Source organism: Salmo salar, chromosome 04 (genome assembly GCF_965601325.2).
Source record: "Salmo salar chromosome 04, fSalSal1, whole genome shotgun sequence".
Lineage (NCBI taxonomy): Eukaryota > Metazoa > Chordata > Actinopteri > Salmoniformes > Salmonidae > Salmo > Salmo salar.
Genome location: NC_138294.1, coordinates 29,277,357 through 29,297,488, shown reverse-complemented (window position 1 = coordinate 29,297,488; position 20,132 = coordinate 29,277,357). Strand labels below are relative to the sequence as shown.

Sequence of the window (20,132 nt, the reverse complement as noted above, 5' to 3'; positions counted from 1 at the left end):
AGTGTGCACTTCTCCAGTCAGGCTTTATTACATCACCCTGCGATGCTGTTATACTCAGCGCACTGACCAAGATCCATAAGAGAATGAATGAGCTTAAAAAGATGGGGAACTACAACAAATGGAGGGACAGACCATGTGAACAATAGTGATTAACATTCAACTCCTAAGACAGGTCTAGTACACTCTAGTTGTACAACACTTGATAATTTTTTTTACAACTATTGTGTCTTCACAGCAGTGTAACTGGATCAAATGTATTGTACAAAGTAAGTGTGTACAGGGCCAGGGAGTAGGAGAAAAAAGTAATCAAACAAGTTACAGTTGACTTACAATTAATGGAGAAAGACTCATGTTCTATTTTACAGAAACAAATGGGAGTTCTCTCTGACCTTAAACACAATCACCATACTTAGATCTAACTAATCAATATTATTAGCACTAATTACTTTGATATATACAAATATTAGCAATGTTCTGTTTCGCTTTGTATAGTTTCTTTCCCTCGGTCTCAAAAACATTTTGTAAGTACACTTGAAAATAAAATGCAATTTATTTTTTGGAACTCAAACCTCGCACTCAAGCTCACATTCTGTACTAGTGCACACACACTTGTAATCTACTTTAGTTAATCTCTTAATGCATCCCTATTCATTTATAGTGCACTACTTTTGACCAGGGCCTGGTCAAAAGAAGTGCACTTTATAGGGAATAGGGTGCCATTTGAACACTAAATTACTAGGCCACTATTCCAATGTTATGGTTGAGTCTGCTTCATACACTAACCCTAATAAAAAACGATAAGGCTACGCTAGGTTGTTTTGCTGTTGAAGAGGTGGAAGTCATCTTTGGGATGTAGGACGTAGTAGAAACTGTTTAAATAGTATTTTATGACGATACATCCTTCATTTAGCCGATTCCGCTGCTTCAAGAGGGATAACAGCCACAGCAGAGGAGCTAATGTGATGTCACCGGGTTCTCACACGCAAGCACACACACACACGTGGGCTCCTGCATTTGTTGCTCACCCCCGTTCTCTCAAACAAAAACACACACACACACACCTCTTAAACAGCATTTGTGAAGCTTTGAAAATCTGGCAGCCTCAAAGCAGACAAGCACCAACCCATTGCTATTATAACCCCCCCTCTTCACACACACAGACATATACTCTCACACAAACTGTTCATGTCCATTTGCAGTTAGTCCATATCCTTTGGAAGAGGAGCAAGGTAGAGTTAGTGTTTGATAGATTCTAGCGATTTAACACTAATCAATCAGACCACCCATCTGCCCCCAGTCTTTTCCACAGACTAACATAGCAAGAGATGGAGTGGGTGCGAAAGAGAGCAGCAAAGGAAGAAACAGAAGACACAGAGGTCTAGCCAGTGGCTCTAAAGGGAGATATCTAATCATTGTAGTGAAGATGAAGCTTCAGGGGTGACGTTTTCCCTAGCTACAGATCTAGGATCAGCTTCGGCTCCCCTAATCCATACCTTAAACATTAGTGGGGGCAAATGCAAAACTGACCCCAGATCAGCATCTAGAGGCAACTTGACCCTACACGGAAGATGAAGGCAGAAGAAAGCAGGTCTTTCCCCCTGTCCGGTTGCATTGTCCTACAGGGTCTCACAGCCCCTATGCACACCATCCCCACAGAGAGTGATAGGGGAGAGGTAAGGGGCATTACAACCCAAAATCTAACCTGAAAGAGGGAGGGTTGGGGTTAAACAGGGTCGATACCCAGTTTGTCCCTTCTTCAATTGGGGGGAAAAAGGGCAGCTTGTGGCTTGTTCCAAATGCCTGGGTTAGTACAATTCGCTGATCGGGGGGGGGTGAAAATCAATATATATCTGGGCACATGTCCCAGTTGCCGTGGTCCTTCGCCTCCCAGTATCCCCCCTTGTAGACGTGCATGTACTCTCCCGTGACGACGTCCTCGGTCCTCTCGAACCACATCGCCTCATAGTTGTCCTGGTGGACGCCTGACGAAAATAACAAGAGAAAAAGAAAGACATTTAACCTATTGAAATTATCATAGGATGTTGAGGACCAGCCATGGAAGCTTTGGGAAAGGGACTTCTGCATCAAGACCATATAAAAGGATGAGGTCAGGATGACAAGGACAACATTGCAGCAGTATGGTGGTGTCTAGCTACAATAGTTACCAGAGTTGTCATGTCTAGCGCTACAAGATTTCACACATACGAACGCCGTAAGACTTTGGGAAGTAGTATTTCTCAACTAAGTTAAACTGCAACTACTAGAGCGTCTAAGAGGAAGGAGACAAACTACAGACAAATAACAGAAAGGAGAGAGAGAGATAACAACACTGGTGTTACTTGCTTTTGACCGCAGCTCCATAATGACATTCCATGTCATCCACTGGGGGGGAGGGACAAGATGGAAAGATATGAGGTATGATAAAAAAAAAAAGGTGTGAGAATGAAATCATGATGTGTGTGTGTGTCCCGAACGATGAATACTTGCTTTGATACTCTGACAGGGGCGGACCACGTGGGGCTGCAAAATGGAAGACTGACAGATAAGTATGTGAGTGTGTGGATAGAAATAAACAGTGATATAGAGAGGAAGAGAGTAGAGGGCTACTTGCTTGGAGCGTGAGGTGGAGAATCGTCGGGGTCCGCTGAAGGGGGAGAGAGGAACATGAATAATTGACAGAAAGGAAAGAAATGAAAAGAAGAGGGGGGGGGGGGGAGCCTACAACCTAACCAATTAAATCTATTTAATATACTTACTGGTGTGGAAAATTAAAGCTAGCCTGCTTTTACTACGCTACGGAGCGGTTTCCTACCACAGGACATTGCCGCATCACAAAAAATAGTTTTCTTCAAACATTCCTCTGTTCAGTATTAGAATTCAAAATGTGCATTTCACAGCACAAGAATAAGCCATTTCTAGGCATAGCCTGGAAACCTGGGTCGTATTCACTAGACACCTTGGGTAGAAAAACGTCCCAAAACAGGGAGGGACTACCTGAACTTGTCAAATAAGAAACTTGTTGTTGTTGCAAAACGTTTTGCTAGTGTGCAGTAATGAACACGACCCTGGTATTGATTGACTAGCATATTTGCATCACAAGAAAGCTAGCTACCATTTGTCTAACTATCTTTCTGTCATGTAGAGTATGTATGTATGTATGTATGTATGATGATGTATGAGATGAGAGATGAAATTATAATAAATAAAATACACACACTAAACAGAAAGTTCTAGAAGGATCACGTGTCAGAAGGAGAGGGAATAAGAGTGAACGCGTGGAGAAAGCGAGGGAGTGCTATAAGGACAGAGCGATGGAGGGAGGAAAGTTAGTGGTACTTGCTTTCGTCCGAAGCCTGGCTCGCTTCCGTACCAATCTCCACCGCATCGGCTGAACACAGCACAAACCAAGGATGGACGCATGAATAAAGCAGGATATGATGGATGGTCAGAGGTATTAAATACACCTACCTTGTGAAAAGTGGAACGGCTTGTGTGTGTGAGTGTGTGTGGGAGAGAGAGAGTAAAGTGAGTCAATAGGTGGAAGAGGAGGAGTACTTGCTTTTCAAAGGCGAGTCAGTGATGAAAGAGTCCTCAATGACAGCTTGGGGGACAGAGAGACAGACACGTGTGAAAGACAGACAGATAGATATATACAAGAGGAGAAAGGGACAGACAGGTAGACTATGAACACAGACAGCTCTGGGACGACACTCACTTTGTCTTTCCTCAAACCTGCCTCCATCTCCGTGTCTTCTCTCTAGCCACAATAGGAAGCCAAAGAGACCAGACTCCTCATTCAACTTAACGGGGAGTACTTCCTTACTCACAAGCACAAGAATTGGATCTTGCTCCCATCTTGGGCATGTCCCAATAATATCCTCAGCGGTACCAGAGCACCAAGTCTAGGACCAAAAGGCTCCTCAACAGCTTCTACCTCCAAGCCATAAGACTGCTGAACAATTCATAAAATCGCCAACGGACTATTTACATTGACCCCCCCCCCCCTCCCTTTTGTACACTGCTGCTACTCGCTGTTTATTATCTTTGCATAGTCACTTCACCCCTACCTACATGTAAAAATTACTTCAACCAACCAGTACCCCTGCACACTGACTCGGTACCAGTAACCCCTGTATATAGCCTCGTTATTGTGTTACTTTTTATTATTCTTTTTTACTTTAGTCTATTTGGTAAATATTTTCTTAACTCTTCTTGAGCTGCACTGTTGGTTAGGGACTTGTAAGTAAGCATTTCACGGTAAGGTCTACACTTGTATTCGGCGCATGTGACAAATACAGTTTGATTTGAAGTATGCACTTGTTTACTACTTCAAATATTGGATTGGTGAGGCATGGGTTAGTGGGTGTCTCCACCTTGTTTCTTATACCAGTCATTTCCTTTCAAATAAGTATAGGAAAGTCAACAAGTGAACACTGGGAGGAAGGAGAGATAATTGGGATGTAGCCCTTCTTGCACCTGCTTCCCTCGTCCCCTCCCTCTTTCTTACCGTCCTCTGCTACCTCCACCCCTTCTGCCCCCTCCTCGGGCAGGTTGGCTGCGCGCTGGGCCTCTCTCTCTCTCTCGCGGCGGACGCTCCTCTGCTTCTCCTCCAGCCGTTGCTTCTCGGCATTGGCTTCGTCCCACCGGCCCGCCTCCATCAGCTGCTGGTCGGGCCGTCGCCGGCTGTCGGTGGGCGCCACGCCCTCCTCGAACTCGTTGAGCGTCAGCGCCAGCGACGAGAAGTAGTACATGGTCTCCGCTCCCTCACTGCAGATGGGAGGAAGAGAGAGGATGGGAAACGAGGGGAGAGAGAGAATGGAGGAGGAAGTGGAAGGGACAGAGCGAGAGAGAGAATGGAGGTGGAAGGGACAGAGCAATAGAAAGAGAGATGCCAAACAACAGAGGTGAGATGATTGAAAAAGCCATGTTCTTTGACACACCAAATTTCTTATTCATTTGCAGCACCTCATCAGCAAACTCCCCCCCACCCCTCCCCACACACTCTACTCACGGTAGTGGGTTCTTCTTCCAGAGCTCCTTGGCTTTGAGCGTCTGGTAGACGGTCTTCTGTTTGCCCTCGGTGCCGTTCTCTCCCTTATTGCTCTGCATCACCCTGGAGAACTCCATCTTCTCATCCCACGTCCCTGACAGCACATAGTGGGCCTTACCCTCCTTGTCGGTCACCACACCAGTCACCTTCCTGGCCACGTCTCTGGAGAAGTAGCTATACGGGGCGAACTTGAGATGGCAGCAGTCGCCGGTCCGGTGGTTCACCACGTCTATCTCTCCCGACTGAGAGAACCAGAAAAAGCAAGAATGGAATTCTTTAAAAATGTGTCGTTCACTTAAATAAATCTTGAATGTTTTTTTTTTTTTTTTTATGCTTGGAATTAGTCTAAAATCTCCTAACGTCCACAGTACGTGCTGCGTGCGCCGATGCCAAAAATGGTGGATTGATAATGTCACTATAACAGAAATAGCCATCATGTGTGAAACATTTCTTACCTGGTCGATCCACAATTTGCCCACGATGATGTTGTGTACTGTTGTAGTGACTTTCTTCCACGAGTAGTGATTGTTGCTCTTCTCAAACATACATTGGATAGAGCCTGTGGAAGAGGATTACACCACAGCAAACTTGGAAAATTCAAACTATACAAACAAAACATTTGCGTAATGGAGACATTGGCTGGCAGCTATCAGTCCTCACACACCGCCTTACCCAGAGGCATGATGGAGAGGTATTTTCCCCTGAACTTGCTGGCGAGGGAGATCTCCTGTCGGAGGGTCCAGCCTCTCTCTGAGATGGCATGATGAGCAGCTGCAGGTGGGTGGTGACTCACCTGGATGAAGGAGGATTGGGTAGGGCTATATTACAATTGAGTCAATTAGCACAGTGTTTTGCAAACCTGGTCCTGGGGACCCACAGAGTTCCATGTTTCTTTTTTAAATGTGCACTAAAACACCTAAATCCACTAATCAATGGCTTGATGATTAGCCAATTTCTTGAGTCATATATGGTTGTGCTGGGCTAAAACAACATATTTAAACAATTTATCTAAATGAGTTTCATACACGTGGGAGTAGAGAGCTGTTGTTTCACACAGCTGCCCCTAGGGGGTGTTTTCCCTCAGTAATCCCCCAGAGAATTGAGTACCACAAGTCATAAAACCCAGAAATGGTTCCAATCGTTTTTTTTTCTCCACCATTCATTTTTCCATCTGGGATTTTAGAACTACTTAATATAAGGGTTGTGTTTCGTGTAGGCTTCCCCTGGCGTGACGTTTTGATATCCACGCAAATCTCTCGGACACGGTAACTTTACCAATAACAAGCACAGCATTTGGGGAGTCAATTGAGGCAAATATATTGATAAAAACTCACGGCTATCAAAACGTCACGCCAAGGTAAGCCTACAGTTAATAAAAGAATTCTGTAAAATTCACAATGTGAAAAATGAATGGCGCAAAAACCACTGGAACCATTTCCGTGGTTTTATGGGTATTACGTGGCGGACTATTGGAACGTGATACAGCAGAAGGGAACGTTACAGCACCACAGGTGATGGACAGCGCTGGAACTCCTGACAGTTTATAGAGGTACCACTACCCATAGATGCCCTCTCTGGAAAATGTACTGTGGGAATTGTAATGGGAAATTATTTTCCTGTATTTGATTTACTGTTGATATGGACTGATATGTAATAAACATGACTATGTGCTGGGAGACGCAGACATTCCTTCGGGGAAGGGAAACAGGAGCTAACCGTGTACGTTTAAGTAACATATCTAATGAAGTAGTCGTCACTTGTTAGTCTATAATTATCTGTTGTAACCGAGTACTGATGTTCTACCTTTGACCTGTTAAAACTGACGGTATCAAATGTTATGGTTAATGTTTGACGCCAGGCTCGATTCGAGGCCAGAGATAATGCATCTGCGTCACTGTAGCAGCTGTTGCTGGGACTTCCTGCAAGCCTCTCGGGCTGGTGTTTACAGAACATTTCATGCTGTGGGATTAATATTTAAAGGCCTTCTCTGCTTTTGTTCTGGAGGGGTCTCCTTGTTGCAACTTGTAAAAAACCGGATTTATATGATCAGATTGTTGTGATGTCAACTTGTGGTTAATTGAATGTGTATTGGTTTTAAAAACATAGCCACTGTAGATGCAAATCATCTTCTCTCCTACTCTCTCTCTGCCCCCTCCCGCGCTTAGCCCCTCACCCATTTGAACCTGTAGCCATCACCCCCCCCCCCTTTCTGTTTTTCCAATTCCCCTCTTTCCCCAACCAGTCATTCCCCCCACCTTTACCTGTTCACATAGTGAGCGGTAGCCGCTCTCCCTCAGCCGGTCCAGTTCGTAGGTCTCCCCCAGTAGGGGGTTGAAGGGTTTCCCTGTGCGGTGGACCGTAGTGGAGTAGGATGAAACGGTGAAGGCAGCCACGTAGCACAGCTGCTCCAGAGAGCTCTGGCACTTAGCCGCCTTGTCCAGGAGCTCGTAGTACTCCAAGTCCTCGGATAGACGCTGCAGCATGGAGATCGGTTCGTTGAAGTTCACCTGAGATAAGAGGGAGAAAAGGGGGCGAGGAAGAAAGGAAACTTAAAAATGGAAAGGGTTATTAAGGAATAATACATGTAACTGCCAAAATAAAGGAAACACCGACAAAGTGGCTGGGACTCTATTGGAGGGATGCGACACCATTGTTCCCCAATTTGGTGGAAAAAAAATGCTGTCTCAGGCACCTGTCCAGAATTTCTCATAAATGTCAATTTGGGTAGAGATCTGGTGTCTGAGACACACACACACACTTTAAAACCCCCTATGCTCCTTTGAGACCCCTCTTTCGTAGTCACAGACCTCTTCTTCTAGCCGTGGTAGCCAAAATATTTGGGAAACTGGCCATTTTTATACATGACCCTAAGCATGATGGAATGTTAATTGCTTAATATACTCAGGAACCATCCTGTGTGGAAGCACCTGCTTTCAATATACTCTATCCCTCATTTACTCAAGTACAGTGTTTACTTTATTTTGGCACTTACCTATAGATCCATTTCATTCCAGAAAGTTGTTCCCTCCCTTCTGCCCTTGTTCAATCAATACAATGCACAGAGCTGAAAGCAACAGTTAGGGTGTGCTGCAATAGTCTATAGTCACACACACATGTGTGTGTTCTTACAGGCATGGGGATCTTGGAGAGCTCTTTGCCGATGCAGTTCTTCATGATGCTCCAGAGGTTCAGCGAATAGTTGGGCTTGTCTGGGATTTTGGTCCGCCTCTTCCTCACTGGCTCCACCTCCAGGGACTGGGGCGACTCCGGATTGGACCCCAATGACTGCTCGTCACAAAGCTGTGGGTGGCCAGAGAGTGCAGAACACAAACACGTTTTATTTCAAGGGACATCCTATGTACTGTAAAGCAAGTAATTAAACAAACATTTCAAATATCAAAACAGTGACCGACTCACCGATTGGTCATCGATTCCAGTCTCAGCGCTGAGACCACTGATGTTACTTCCTGACCTTCTGAGTGGAGGAGAAAGAAACAGAGATAGATAGAAAGAAAGAAGAGCATTTTACCAATTACAGTTTCCCTTCTAAAAGCTCAGTATATTGCTCATAAAATGCCATGCCATTTGTATTGATAAAAATGAGGAGGTTGAGAGAGAAAGAAGGAAAGAGAGCGAGAAACAGGGAGAGACAGATGGAGAGTTAAAAAAAGAAAGGAGGTAGAGGCGTGCTGACCTATGATACTTGGGGTCGGCCGGTACAGTGATGAACCCCGCCGGGTCCTCCATAGCGTCAAAGAACTCGTTTTCATCATCCTCGTCGCTTGCGTCTCCCTTTGCTGAACCCGAACCTGAGGGAGAAAATGAAATATTATGAATGACAGTGTGTTGTAGATTCACTGGTTGACTTAACTAGCAGGCTAACAATCAGTTTGAAGTTAGGGGGTTAAAGGTCAGGGGTCAAAGAGTTAATGTAACAGTTTGTTCGGGGTCAGAGGTGATGCCTTACTCTTGCTGTCCAGGGCAGGGTTGCTCTGGGACAGGGGCAGTACGGTTGCCCCTCTGAAGGCCCTCTCCAGGTGGTTGTGCTGCTTGGCTAGCTGCTCCAATGTCTCCTCCAGCCTTATCCTCTGGTCCCGCTCCGAATGCAAGGCTTTCTGCCACCGTTTACTGTGGGCCTGGGCCAGCGCTAGGAAGTCTCTGCACGCCTGGGGGGGAGAAACGTTAGGGAAAGGTTGGAGGCAAATAGAAAAAAACAACAACAAAAAACATTTGATACAAACACCAAAAACAGTACGGTGGGTCTGGGCCTGGGAGTCTCTGCACGCCTGGGGGGGAGGAATGTTAGGGAAACAGAGGAATGTCAGGGAAACCTCAAATAAACGCTTTAAGAACATTCATACAACACCACAAAGCCTTGTAAATGTTTGTGTAATACTGAAGAAACAGATGGCTCGTACTGTGGGCTTCAGCTAGACTGCACTATTAGACCGTCACTGTATTATATGAACAATGTTTCGTGAACCAGTTTTGCACACTGTAAAAACAATAACATCAACACATACGTTGATCATAGCGTTGGAGGTGATGCGGAACAACGTGGCTCTCTCCGTCACCTGCCTGATCTTGCCATCCGTGTCGCCTCCCAGCCGCACCCCCTCCAGCTCTGACAGGGACCTAGGACAGGGGCACAGCCAAGGAGAGTCAGCCAGTCCCTTCAACCCATCTCTTTTGTATGTAGTACATGTAATTTGTTTATTCACTCAGACTACTCTGCAACCAAGACAAATATCTGGTCCATAACAAAATCTTAGACCTTTCCTGATCAACCAGTTACTATGTGCTTGTAAGGATAGAACCCGAGCAATAGCTTTTTGCATCCATTCATGTGTTCTATGGATGTGGGCAAAGTTATCTTGTTCTATTACTATCGGTGTCTATACATGGGGGGAAAAAATCAACCACTTGTTGATTGTAAGGTTTGTGTGAGAGTGATGGGTTGACCCCTGACCTTTGGAGGGCGGAGCCATGCTTGGCGATGAGGTCGTTGCAGGTGCTCAGGTCTTCCACCTTGCTGCCCAGCGTGCGTAGTGTGGACTGTACCTCTGAGTTACGTGCCCCTCCGCCCTGTCCCGAGGTAGGGGGTGACGTCGGACACTCGTCACCAGAGTCATCTGGAGAAGAAGAGAAGAATCTCAAATATATTTTGATTTGTTTAACACTTTTTTGGTTACTACATGATTCCATGTGTTATCTACAATGTAGAAAACAGCAAAAATAAAGAAAAACCCTGGAATGAGTAGGTGTCCAGAAAGAAAAAAAAAATACATTCTATCAGAATGATAGCCCCACCCCCTCACTCTAACTGGGGGTTATACAGAAAACTGTAATTCTTGATAAATAAAACATGTTCTCTCTCTCTCTCAAAAAGAACATGAAGAAACACATACAGTATACACTCCACTCAGACACCCTCCTTCCCTTACCGTCTCTCACTACCAATTAAAGACTGTTCTACACAGACAAATCCCTTCCTCTCCAGCCTCATTTTTCCCGCTTCTCCCTCCCTCCCTCCCTCCCTCCCTCCCTCACCAGACTCGGCCTGATTGCGGACAGCCTTGGCCTTGGCCAGCTCCAGGGCGGTGATCCAGCGCTGCCGCTCCACCTCAGAGCTGGCCTTCAGGTGGTAGGTCTGTGCCCCGCCGTTGGAGATGACAAAGTTGCACGAGTCCTCCACCGCGATGTTGGCCGTGGCCAGGTTGATGGTGCCCCGGCATGTGTGGCCCATCTCCGCCTGGGTCCTGGGGAGAAACAGAGCGAGAGAGTGGAGTGGATTAAACTAGGGTCAACTCCTGAACCAGCTCCAACTCCTGCTTGTACGGCTGGTCCGAAAACAACTCCTAGCCCCCTAACCTGGTCCTCTTCAGTGTTTACTCATCTGAAGGAACCATATAGGAAGCAATACGGCAGAAGCTTCTCTAAGCCTACTGGAAACCAAGATAAAGACGTCACTTTAACTACGCCTACCTGGTTTCTTTTGTTCTGCAAACTCCAGAAAGAGGGAAAGAGGCTACAGAATATGTTCAGACTGAGGCAGCTTTAGGCTAGTTGGAGCAAAATTAAGTAACCTAATTTTGGACAACATTTACGTCATTTATAGCAGACGCTCTTATCCAGAGCGACTTACAAATTGGTGCATTCACCTTAAGATATCCAGTGGAACAACCACTTTAAAATAGTACATCTATATCTTTTTTTGGGGGGGGGGGGGGGGGTTTAGAAGGATTACTATATCCTATCCCAGGTATTCCTTAAAGAGGTGGGGTTTCAGGTGTCTACAGAAGGTGGTGATTGACTCTGTTCTCTGTTCCACATTAAGGTTTTATGTTACATTACATTAAGTAAAGGTCTCTAATTACAGCCAGTTTAACCAGGAACCATTATGATTACACAAGCAAAGAGGAGGGTGGACCCAATACTAAGAAGCGTGGCAATAGAAACCAGCTGACTGATGGACCAGTGTGGACTATTGGCTATTGTTGCCTAACTAATTTGTTCATATAGAACAAAGGAATCGGTCTAATACAGCTATGCTATCTCCGATGCAATATAGCCTAGTGTTGAAAAAACATTTCATATTGCACCATTTCTGGTTTCGCATGATTGCAAAAAGCTTTGTACAAATGTCTCGCTAAATGCACTCTTGGCAAGTTATTCGAGAGAAAACAACCTTACTTGGAAAAAGACTAAGAGATAGGAACATGAAAAGTGTGTAAATTGTTGGATGTGCTTATCACCGGACTCTAAATTGTTAGGCAAACAGTACTGTTAACACAACACAACACAACACACACTGCTTGGAGTGGGAGGTGAATGGTACACAGCTATGTCACTAAACAAACACGACTCATATTACACAGCCCAGCGAAGACACAATGACTCCCCCACAGGGCTGAAAACACTAAGTATTCGGACACACCTCTTTGTTGCAAGCAGAACTGAGAGGAGTCATGCAATATTGTGACACCATTAAATGGCAGAGTTACACAGGGAATCCATAATGACCTCAAGCTTCAATTTCTTTATGATACTATGCGCCATAGTCAAAACTCATGATAGGCATATAAAGGAGAGCAAGTTGTATTCATCTTGTAGGGCAGGGGAAATGGGAACAACACAGAGCAAATCACAGCTATAATATAACCGTTTAGTTAGTCCTCCTAGCTAACTAACTAGCTAGCACAGTGTCCTTCACTCCCACCTGCCAAACACCTGCCCTTGCCGTTGTTAACAGAACTGCTGGAAAGCAGTGCCCAATAGGCGGGGGTGAAATACACCGTCTGCTGGTGTGCTAGCTAGCTACTTATCCCGGATGCTGTGTACCGGAGTCCTAGCTAGCTAACTAACTAGCTAGAACACAGTGTCCTTCACTCTCGCTTGCCCTATGCCGGCCCTCGCTGTCGTTAACAGAACTGCAGGCAAACAGTGCCTGACAGGCAGGGGTGAAGGACACCGTCTACCGTTGTCCTAACTAGCTACTGACATTATCGCCCCAGCCTCTTCTTGTGTGGGGTTTATCGGCTGTTTGGTATCCAACGGTATGGTGCATTACCGCCAACTACTGTACAGGAGCACCCTGCCTCCTGTACCGGAGTCCTAGCTTAAAAAAATGGACCAATAGAAGTATAAAGAGGTGTTCCGGCAGGTGCAGGAATGCCCACAAGCAGGAACGCCCTGAATTGCAGACAGCAAAGATTTCTGGTAACTGTTAGTCTTATCTGTTACAGTGGATGCAAAGAGGTACTATGCCATGCAACCCCATTCTTACCTGTAGTAGGATAGTAAACCGTTGCTCAAGACGAACCATCGTCGCTGGTAGCCCTTGATGTAATTTGTCCATTTGAATAGCCATCCTTTGTATGTGTCTCCAGCCGGAGTCGGGGTGGGTGCCTTGGGCTCCGACATTACGACAGCCTGTGCCTTCACAGTGGGCTATTAGATTGGGGCCTAGGGACATGAAAAGCAGTAAGACAACCTGAAAATGGCAGTGGAAAATCTACAGGACAATTTACTAGCTAACTAATCCATACATACTTGGGATACGTAGAGGTCTAGTAGTAGACCACGTAAGTTGTCAGTGTATAGTCAGAACAGTTTCTACAATCAGCATAACCCAAAGGCCGGTAGACGGCGATATTGAGTCGTTTCGATATCGCCATCTACCGGCCTTTGGGCTCCAATCAGCAGTCAACACCCGATTCCCCATCAGTGACACTAGCCTATCTGTCAACTACCTGGCTTTGGTTAACAGTTTATACTGTGTAAATTGATATAGTAAGTGATATCAGCAACTTAGCTCAGCTGGATAAGTTGTTGGAGACCAACTGCTGCTAGTGATGTTAACAAGACTTAGCTTGCTAGCTAGCCTACACACGTCGGGCTAGATAAGATAGGCTAAGCAGGTAGTTAAGCTAGTTACAGTAGCTAGCTAACGTTAACGGCATAACCAGTCTTGTCGAGGGCAAGACCATAACAGCAATCACGCTTCCATCCAAACGTTGGCATAAAGCTAGAGGGATACTAGCTAACGTTATTACTACACAATTTGCAATGACTATACACTTTACACATTTAGCATCGTCAGTGCAAAATCAACACAAACTCGCTAGCGGCCTAACAACAGAGCACAGCCTGGCGCTGAAGTGCAGCATCACACACCGGACTCACGACAATGACAGGCGGATCCACACCGACGCTAGCGACCGTCGACCGAGAGTCGATGCCTTGAGCAGCTAATCATCTCAAGTTTTGCAATAAAAATACACGTATATTATGCTCGTATAGCTAGCTAATCAATGAACCACACAACCAACCAACCAACCTTTATCAGTATGTCGAGGAAAAACTGACGCAATTTCCTTGGGCTTGACAACTTCAACATCCGACTATCAGACTGGACATTATTTTTGCATAAAAAAAATGAAAGTAACATGACAAACGTGGCTATCAAGCTACAACCTTTCCCAATCAAAGTTGTCTTCGCCTTAGCATTAAATGTCACGAACACAATTGATTTCAGTTGTTTGTTTACTTTTTTTTTTTTTTTTTTACAAATATGTCTACCTACCTTGTATCGATGGGCATGTTCGTTTTACGTGGGCGGGGTGTGCACATTGTAGACCATTCCATTGGTCTATTATGAAATATCCACTCAACCGGGCACCGGTCCATGCAAAACGAACTAGCCCACTCACTGGCACCACCTGTGTGTGCCGCCAGAGACGACAAAGTGCTTTCGCTTCAAAATGTAAACACATAAATAAGAGTCCTCGTTAGAAACCTTTTTTCAAGGAAAATACTCTTACATTTCTCAACGCCGGTGGAACCTTCATATACAGCCATTGGGTGGAGCACTGTGGCTGTGTGTGTGGGTGGGTGGGGTACAGGGGTGTATTCATTACACAACTGGTGAATACACAACTGGTGTTTTCTGGCTCCTTGAGGTAGCAGTTTCCCTTAACCACTGATCTAGGATCAGATTGCCATAACCACAATCCGGATATTTTATTGGTGATGAAAAACATCTCACCCTGGATCTTGACCTGTCTCCTGTCCCACTCGTCTGTGCCATGGGTTCACAGTCTGTTAGCAGCGCCAGCTTCAGTTGACCCCGTAGTGTCCTGTTTTAGTCCTAGGCCCTACTGTATGTCTCATGCCCAGTTAGGCATCAAGTCTCCAGCAGTTTGTGGCCTTAGTAGTAACTAAGCCACACAACCTCACCTCAGGCACCCAGCTTTCTTCATGCTCTGGATCCCTTATAGGCCTTGTTCAAAGCAGAGGTCACCTGAATCTGCTCTACCCAGGGAGCCATCTCCAGCTGGTAAGGTACTGTATCAGTTGGATTCTGCTGGAGCCATGCCAACTCTAGCACTAGGAGCTAAGCCTCCCCCTTCCTCCCAGTTCAACACCTCAGGAGGAAATGTCAGTTGGCCGAGCATTCAAAGGTCAAGACAGCAGTTCCGGGAGAGCGAGGTGGTGGTGGTGGTGGTGGGGGGGGGGGGGCAGGGTTGAAACAACAGGTCCGGGACAAGGTAGCACGTCCAGTGAAAACAGGACACTGCTTACCAGCTGCCACTCAAGTCTTATGTCCAGACCCACCTTGACTGCTCCCTTTGTTGCTCTGCCTACATGCACTGCCATTGCCTGCACCTTTGGTTATAGCCCCTTTATTGTTCAGACATCCATGGAAGGGCAGAGAGGCCGAACAACAAAGCGTGATTCCACGCCAGCAGAAGCAGAAAATATTTTGGGTATCTTAGATTGTTCTGGCAATTCTCACATAGAAACTTCATTGAGAGAAAGGATGTTTGACAGGCATTATACATTTGTATCACCATTTTTTAAAAATTTTAAAATCATGACTTAAGTATACATTTTTGGGCTATTTATAGACCAATACAATAAATGAATGTGAAAATCTGTATTTCAGAATCTGTACATATTGCATATGTTAGAGCACACAATAAGGAGAAGAATGATGACACCAAGGTGTTGTCTGTATCATGTACGGTTCACGGATCATAAGGTCTTACTGTAGGTCTAAAAGGGGCCTACAATTCCCACTTTTTTTTCAAGTTTCTATGTGAGAATTGTCAGAAATATCTGATACCCTAAATATTTCCTGCTACCGCTGGCATGGAATCGCCCCAAAGGGATGAGGGTGAAGTCTACCTTTAGTTAGTGTGTGTTTTTGTTGTGTTGAGAAGAGGACCACTCTCTACACTCTGTACTCCATAAAAGGTACAAAGACAGAAATGTGTGTATCCTCTTCCTCTTAGACCAGAAAAAAATAAACGTTTTGCTGTATCCGCATTTGAACTCCTACTGTTTGACAAGCAAACTCACTCTCTCATTCTCACTCTCCCTCTTTTCACCTTTTCCTCCTTTCCTTCCCAGGGTTAATCATATCTATGGAGACACTGAACTAAATGGGATACCGCCAGTCATCTGGCTTCGGTAGACCCTGGCCCAGACACGGCCTTCATCTCCTTCACTTGTTCTCCCACAACTACCATGAACAAAAATATAAACGCAACATGTAAAGTGTTGGTCCCATGTTTCATGAGCTGAAATAAAAGAACACAGAAATGTTCCAATACGCACAAAAAGCTTATTGCTCAAAAATTATGTGCACAAATTTGTTAATATCCCTGTTAGTGAGCATTTCTCACTTGCCAAGATAATCAATCCACCTGGCAGATGTGGCATATCAAGAAGCTGACTAAACAGCATGATCATGACACAGGTGCACCTTGTGCTGGGGACAATAAAAGGCCACTCTATAATGTTCTATTTTTTCACACAACACAATGCCACAGATGTCTCAAGTTTTGAGGGAGTGTAATTGGCATGCTGGCTGCTGGAATGTCCACCAGAGCTGTTGCCAGAGAATTTAATGCTCATTTCGCTACCATAAGCTGAACCTAATGTCGTTTTAGAGAATCTGGCAGTACGTCCAACCGGCCTCACAACTGAAGACCACGGTTTACTGATGTCAACGTTGTGAACAGGGTGCACCATGGTGGCAGTGGGGTTATGGTATGGGCAGGCAAAAACTACGGACAACAAACACAATTGCATTTTATCGATGGAAATTTGAATGCACAGAGATACCTTGACGAGATCCTGGGGCCCATTGTCTTGCCATTCATCCGCCGCCATCACCTTATGTTTCAGCATGATAATGCACGGCCCCATGTCACAAAGATCTGTACATAATTCCTGGAAGCTGAAAATATCCCAGTTCTTCCAGGGCCTGCATACTCACCAGACATGTCACCATTTGAGCATGTTTGGGATGCTCTGGATTGACGTGTAGGCAGCGTGTTCCAATTCTCGCCAACATACAGCAACTTCGCACAGCCATTGAAGAGGAGTGGGACAACATTTCAAAGGCCACAATCAACAGCCTGATCAACTCTATGCGAAAGAGATGTGTCACTCTGCATGAGGCAAATGGTGGTCACACCAGAAACTTTATTTAAGGTATCTGTGACCAATTCCCAGTCATGTGAAATCCATAGATTAGGGTCTCATTTATTTCTTTCAATTGACTGATTTCCTTATATGATCTGTAACTCAGTAAAATCTTTGAAATTGTTGCATGTTGCGTTTATATTTTTGTTCAGTATACATCAAATTCACTGAAAACTGTGAAATGGCGACGCCGCGAAACCTCAAAAGGCGTTTGGCTTCCACGGCTTCTTCAATAACATAGAGGACGGTGATGGCTAATGTTGCTAACTGTTCCCAGACCAGGGTTTACCGTACTAAGTAAGAGGTGGGCAATTTGAATGAACCACGGTCTGAGAACCTGCAGTATTATGTCAACGAAATCCACACAAGACACAATGACTACAGTAACGCAGACCCGATCATCATCAGCAGGCCCGCATGGAATTTGCGCACGCAGAATTCCGATGAAAATCTGCGGGATTTTAAATAGAACGCGAACGATTCTAAAGCTAAAAATACACTGCCAGTTGATAGAAAAGTTAACAAAAATGTACTTGTTGCTGAATTTGCATTTTCCTTTCATTTTCATGCATTTCAAATCACCCAAAAGTGTCACACTATCCCAACCGTAGCCTCTCCCCTGTGTGAGTGCTGCAGACAGATAGATCAGTGAATGAATGGCAGCTGTCTGAGGACAGAAGTAACGTTATCCAGCAAAAAAAATGCCCAGATTTACAGCAGAGGAGCTGAGGCGACCAGAATAACAGCCAGGAACAGGGATGGAGAAATACTTCTCTGCAAAGACCGTCAGAATTCAATCGACTACATACGGCGTGAAACTGCGGTGGAGCACATATTTTCTTGATAATTTCATGTTTGTCTGTATCTGTAGTTGGATGTCCCTTGGGGGTATCCGTACCTATGTATGACATGTGTGGGTTAGGGGAATAAACAGGCTGGAGCTAGAACCTCGTTGTCGCCGCTCCTTATTTTTTAGATCATACTAAATGGTGTCAGTTGTTTTAAAATTCACATAAACGTTAAGGACGTACCAAGTAAATCATACATCCAGGCTGTTTCAAAGCAGGGAGGGCAGTGTTGGAGATAAAACAGCGCATATCATTATTTTGCTAGCTAACGAGCAAGGACTAAGTTACTGCTAAGCAACATGTTGCAAGAGGAAGAAGCTGGCGGGATTTCAGGGTTTGCGACTCCCAAGTTCAACGGGCTCTGGCGCAAACACGGACAGGCCAGTGGCTAGTGCTGACGGATTTCGCATTAGTCCCCCGGAGAATTTTGTTTGTATGGACATTCAAAACTGGCCGAAATGGATCGGGCGCTTTGAAAGGTACAGGGTAGCATCAGGCTTAAACGTGAAAAAAATGAGGCATTTCAAGTTAATACACTGATCTACTCTATGGGTGATGAAGCCGAGGATACATTAAATGCTTCAACGTTGACTGAGGAAGAGACACTTAACTACAGTGCCGTTAAAGACTGTTTTGAAACGCATTTTGTAGGGAGACGCAACATTATATTTGAGAGAGCTAGGTTTAATATGCGCAAACAGGAGCAGGGTGAAACCACCTGACAGTTTTATCACAGCTGTTCACAAACTAGCAGAACATTGTCCGTTTGGCGCGCTCGGGGAAGAGCTGATCCGAGATCGTATTGTAGTGGCAATAAGAAATATATCACTTTCTGAAAAGTTACAGTTGGATTCCCAGCTTACCTTGTCTAAAGCTGTAAACCAGGTTAGGCAGAGTGAGACAGTAAAAAGATAGCAGCTCCGTGCAGAGCGAAGAGAGTGAGGAAATAAATGCATTTTTATTCCCGAGCTAAAAAAAAAACGGAGGGGAACACAGAACAGCACCAGTAGCTAGTTCAAGTGTTTGTCGCAAATGTGGGAAATCCCCTTTCCACAGATGGAAAGATTGCCCAGCAAAGGATGCGGAATGCAGGAAATGTCACAGGAGAGGACACTTTCCAGCTGTCTGTCGATTAAAGCAAATGCATGAGGTCTCAGAGGGGGTACAGCAGGACAGCATCTTTCTGGGAGAAGTAAAGGAAAACAATGCTGGCTGGCGTTCAGACATTACACTCAATGGGGAGGTTGTGTCATTTAAACTAGACACTGGGGCAGCAGTGACAGCTATCCCAACTAGGCTGTATAGCTATAGCAGAGATGGCCCTTTGCTCTCTACAAACACAAAACTGTACGGGCCCAGTAATACGATTTTACCAGTGGTAGGGCACTTGGTGATTAAACTGGAGAGTAAAGACAAAAGTGGCATCCAGCCTGTCTTCGTCATTGACTCTCCAGCCAGACCGTTGCTGGGGCTGCCAGCAATTGAAGCATTTACGTCATTTAGCAGACGCTCTTATATCCAGAGCGACTTACATTGCAACTCATTGAGAGAGTGAGCGAACTGGAGGACCCAGGTGAGGTTTTCAAAAAGAAATTCCCCAAAGTGTTTTCTGGTCTAGGAAGGATAGAAGGTGACTACAAAATCCGCCTGAAAGAGGATGCTGTCCCCTATGCCCTTACCCACCTCCCGCCGTGTGCCTATCCCTTTATTGGCCAGAGTAAAGGAAGAGTTGGGGAGGATGGAAGAAATTGGGGCGGTGTCTAAAATAGAGAGTCCCACAGACTGGTGTGCAGGGATGTGAGGTCTGTACAAATGTGAGGGGATGTGAGGTCTGTACAAAATGTCAACCTTGTCATCCGGAGCCAATGATGGCAAAGGAGCTGCCAAAACGGCCATGGCAAAAGGTTGGGACAGATATGTTCTATTTGAAAAATGACACTTATCTGCTAGTGGTAGATTACTACTCAAGATACATTGAAATAGCAAAGACACCCATAACCACATCAGCTGGTGTTATCAATGGATTAAAGTCAATTTTTTTCCAGGCAAGGGGTCGCTGAGGTCCTGGTTACAGATAACGCTCCCCAGTTCTCTGCAAGCTCCTTTTCTCTGTTTTCACAGAGAGAGCTGCGAAAACAGTCAAGGGACTGCTGAAAAAGAACAAGGATCCATACAGGGCTCTTTTAGCTGACAGAGTTACACCACTGCATCATGGGCTGTCGCCTGCCGAGCTCCTGATG

General features: G+C 45.3%; 1 protein-coding gene across 7 annotated transcripts; it reads right to left on the bottom strand.

Moving 5' to 3' along the window:
- Window positions 1-4: 4 nt before the first annotated feature.
- osbp (oxysterol binding protein) lies at window positions 5-18,920 on the bottom strand. Of its 7 annotated transcripts, none has more exons than XM_082974259.1 (16): window positions 18,756-18,920; window positions 12,837-13,015; window positions 10,601-10,809; window positions 10,020-10,182; window positions 9,574-9,685; window positions 9,018-9,216; window positions 8,745-8,859; window positions 8,468-8,525; window positions 8,180-8,350; window positions 7,312-7,557; window positions 5,723-5,843; window positions 5,506-5,609; window positions 5,012-5,292; window positions 4,508-4,767; window positions 3,560-3,601; window positions 5-1,982 (listed from the first exon to the last, which is right to left on the bottom strand). In XM_082974259.1, exons 2-16 carry the CDS (start codon window positions 12,971-12,973, stop codon window positions 1,840-1,842), a joined length of 2,361 nt encoding a protein of 786 aa, XP_082830385.1. In that variant the 5' UTR covers window positions 12,974-13,015; window positions 18,756-18,920; the 3' UTR covers window positions 5-1,839. The 7 variants fall into 7 exon arrangements, with proteins under 7 accessions (XP_082830385.1, XP_082830384.1, XP_082830382.1 ...); XM_082974258.1 differs by lacking the exon at window positions 18,756-18,920 and adding an exon at window positions 14,136-14,269; XM_082974256.1 differs by lacking the exon at window positions 18,756-18,920 and adding an exon at window positions 13,890-14,126.
- Between the last annotated feature and the right edge of the window lie 1,212 nt (window positions 18,921-20,132).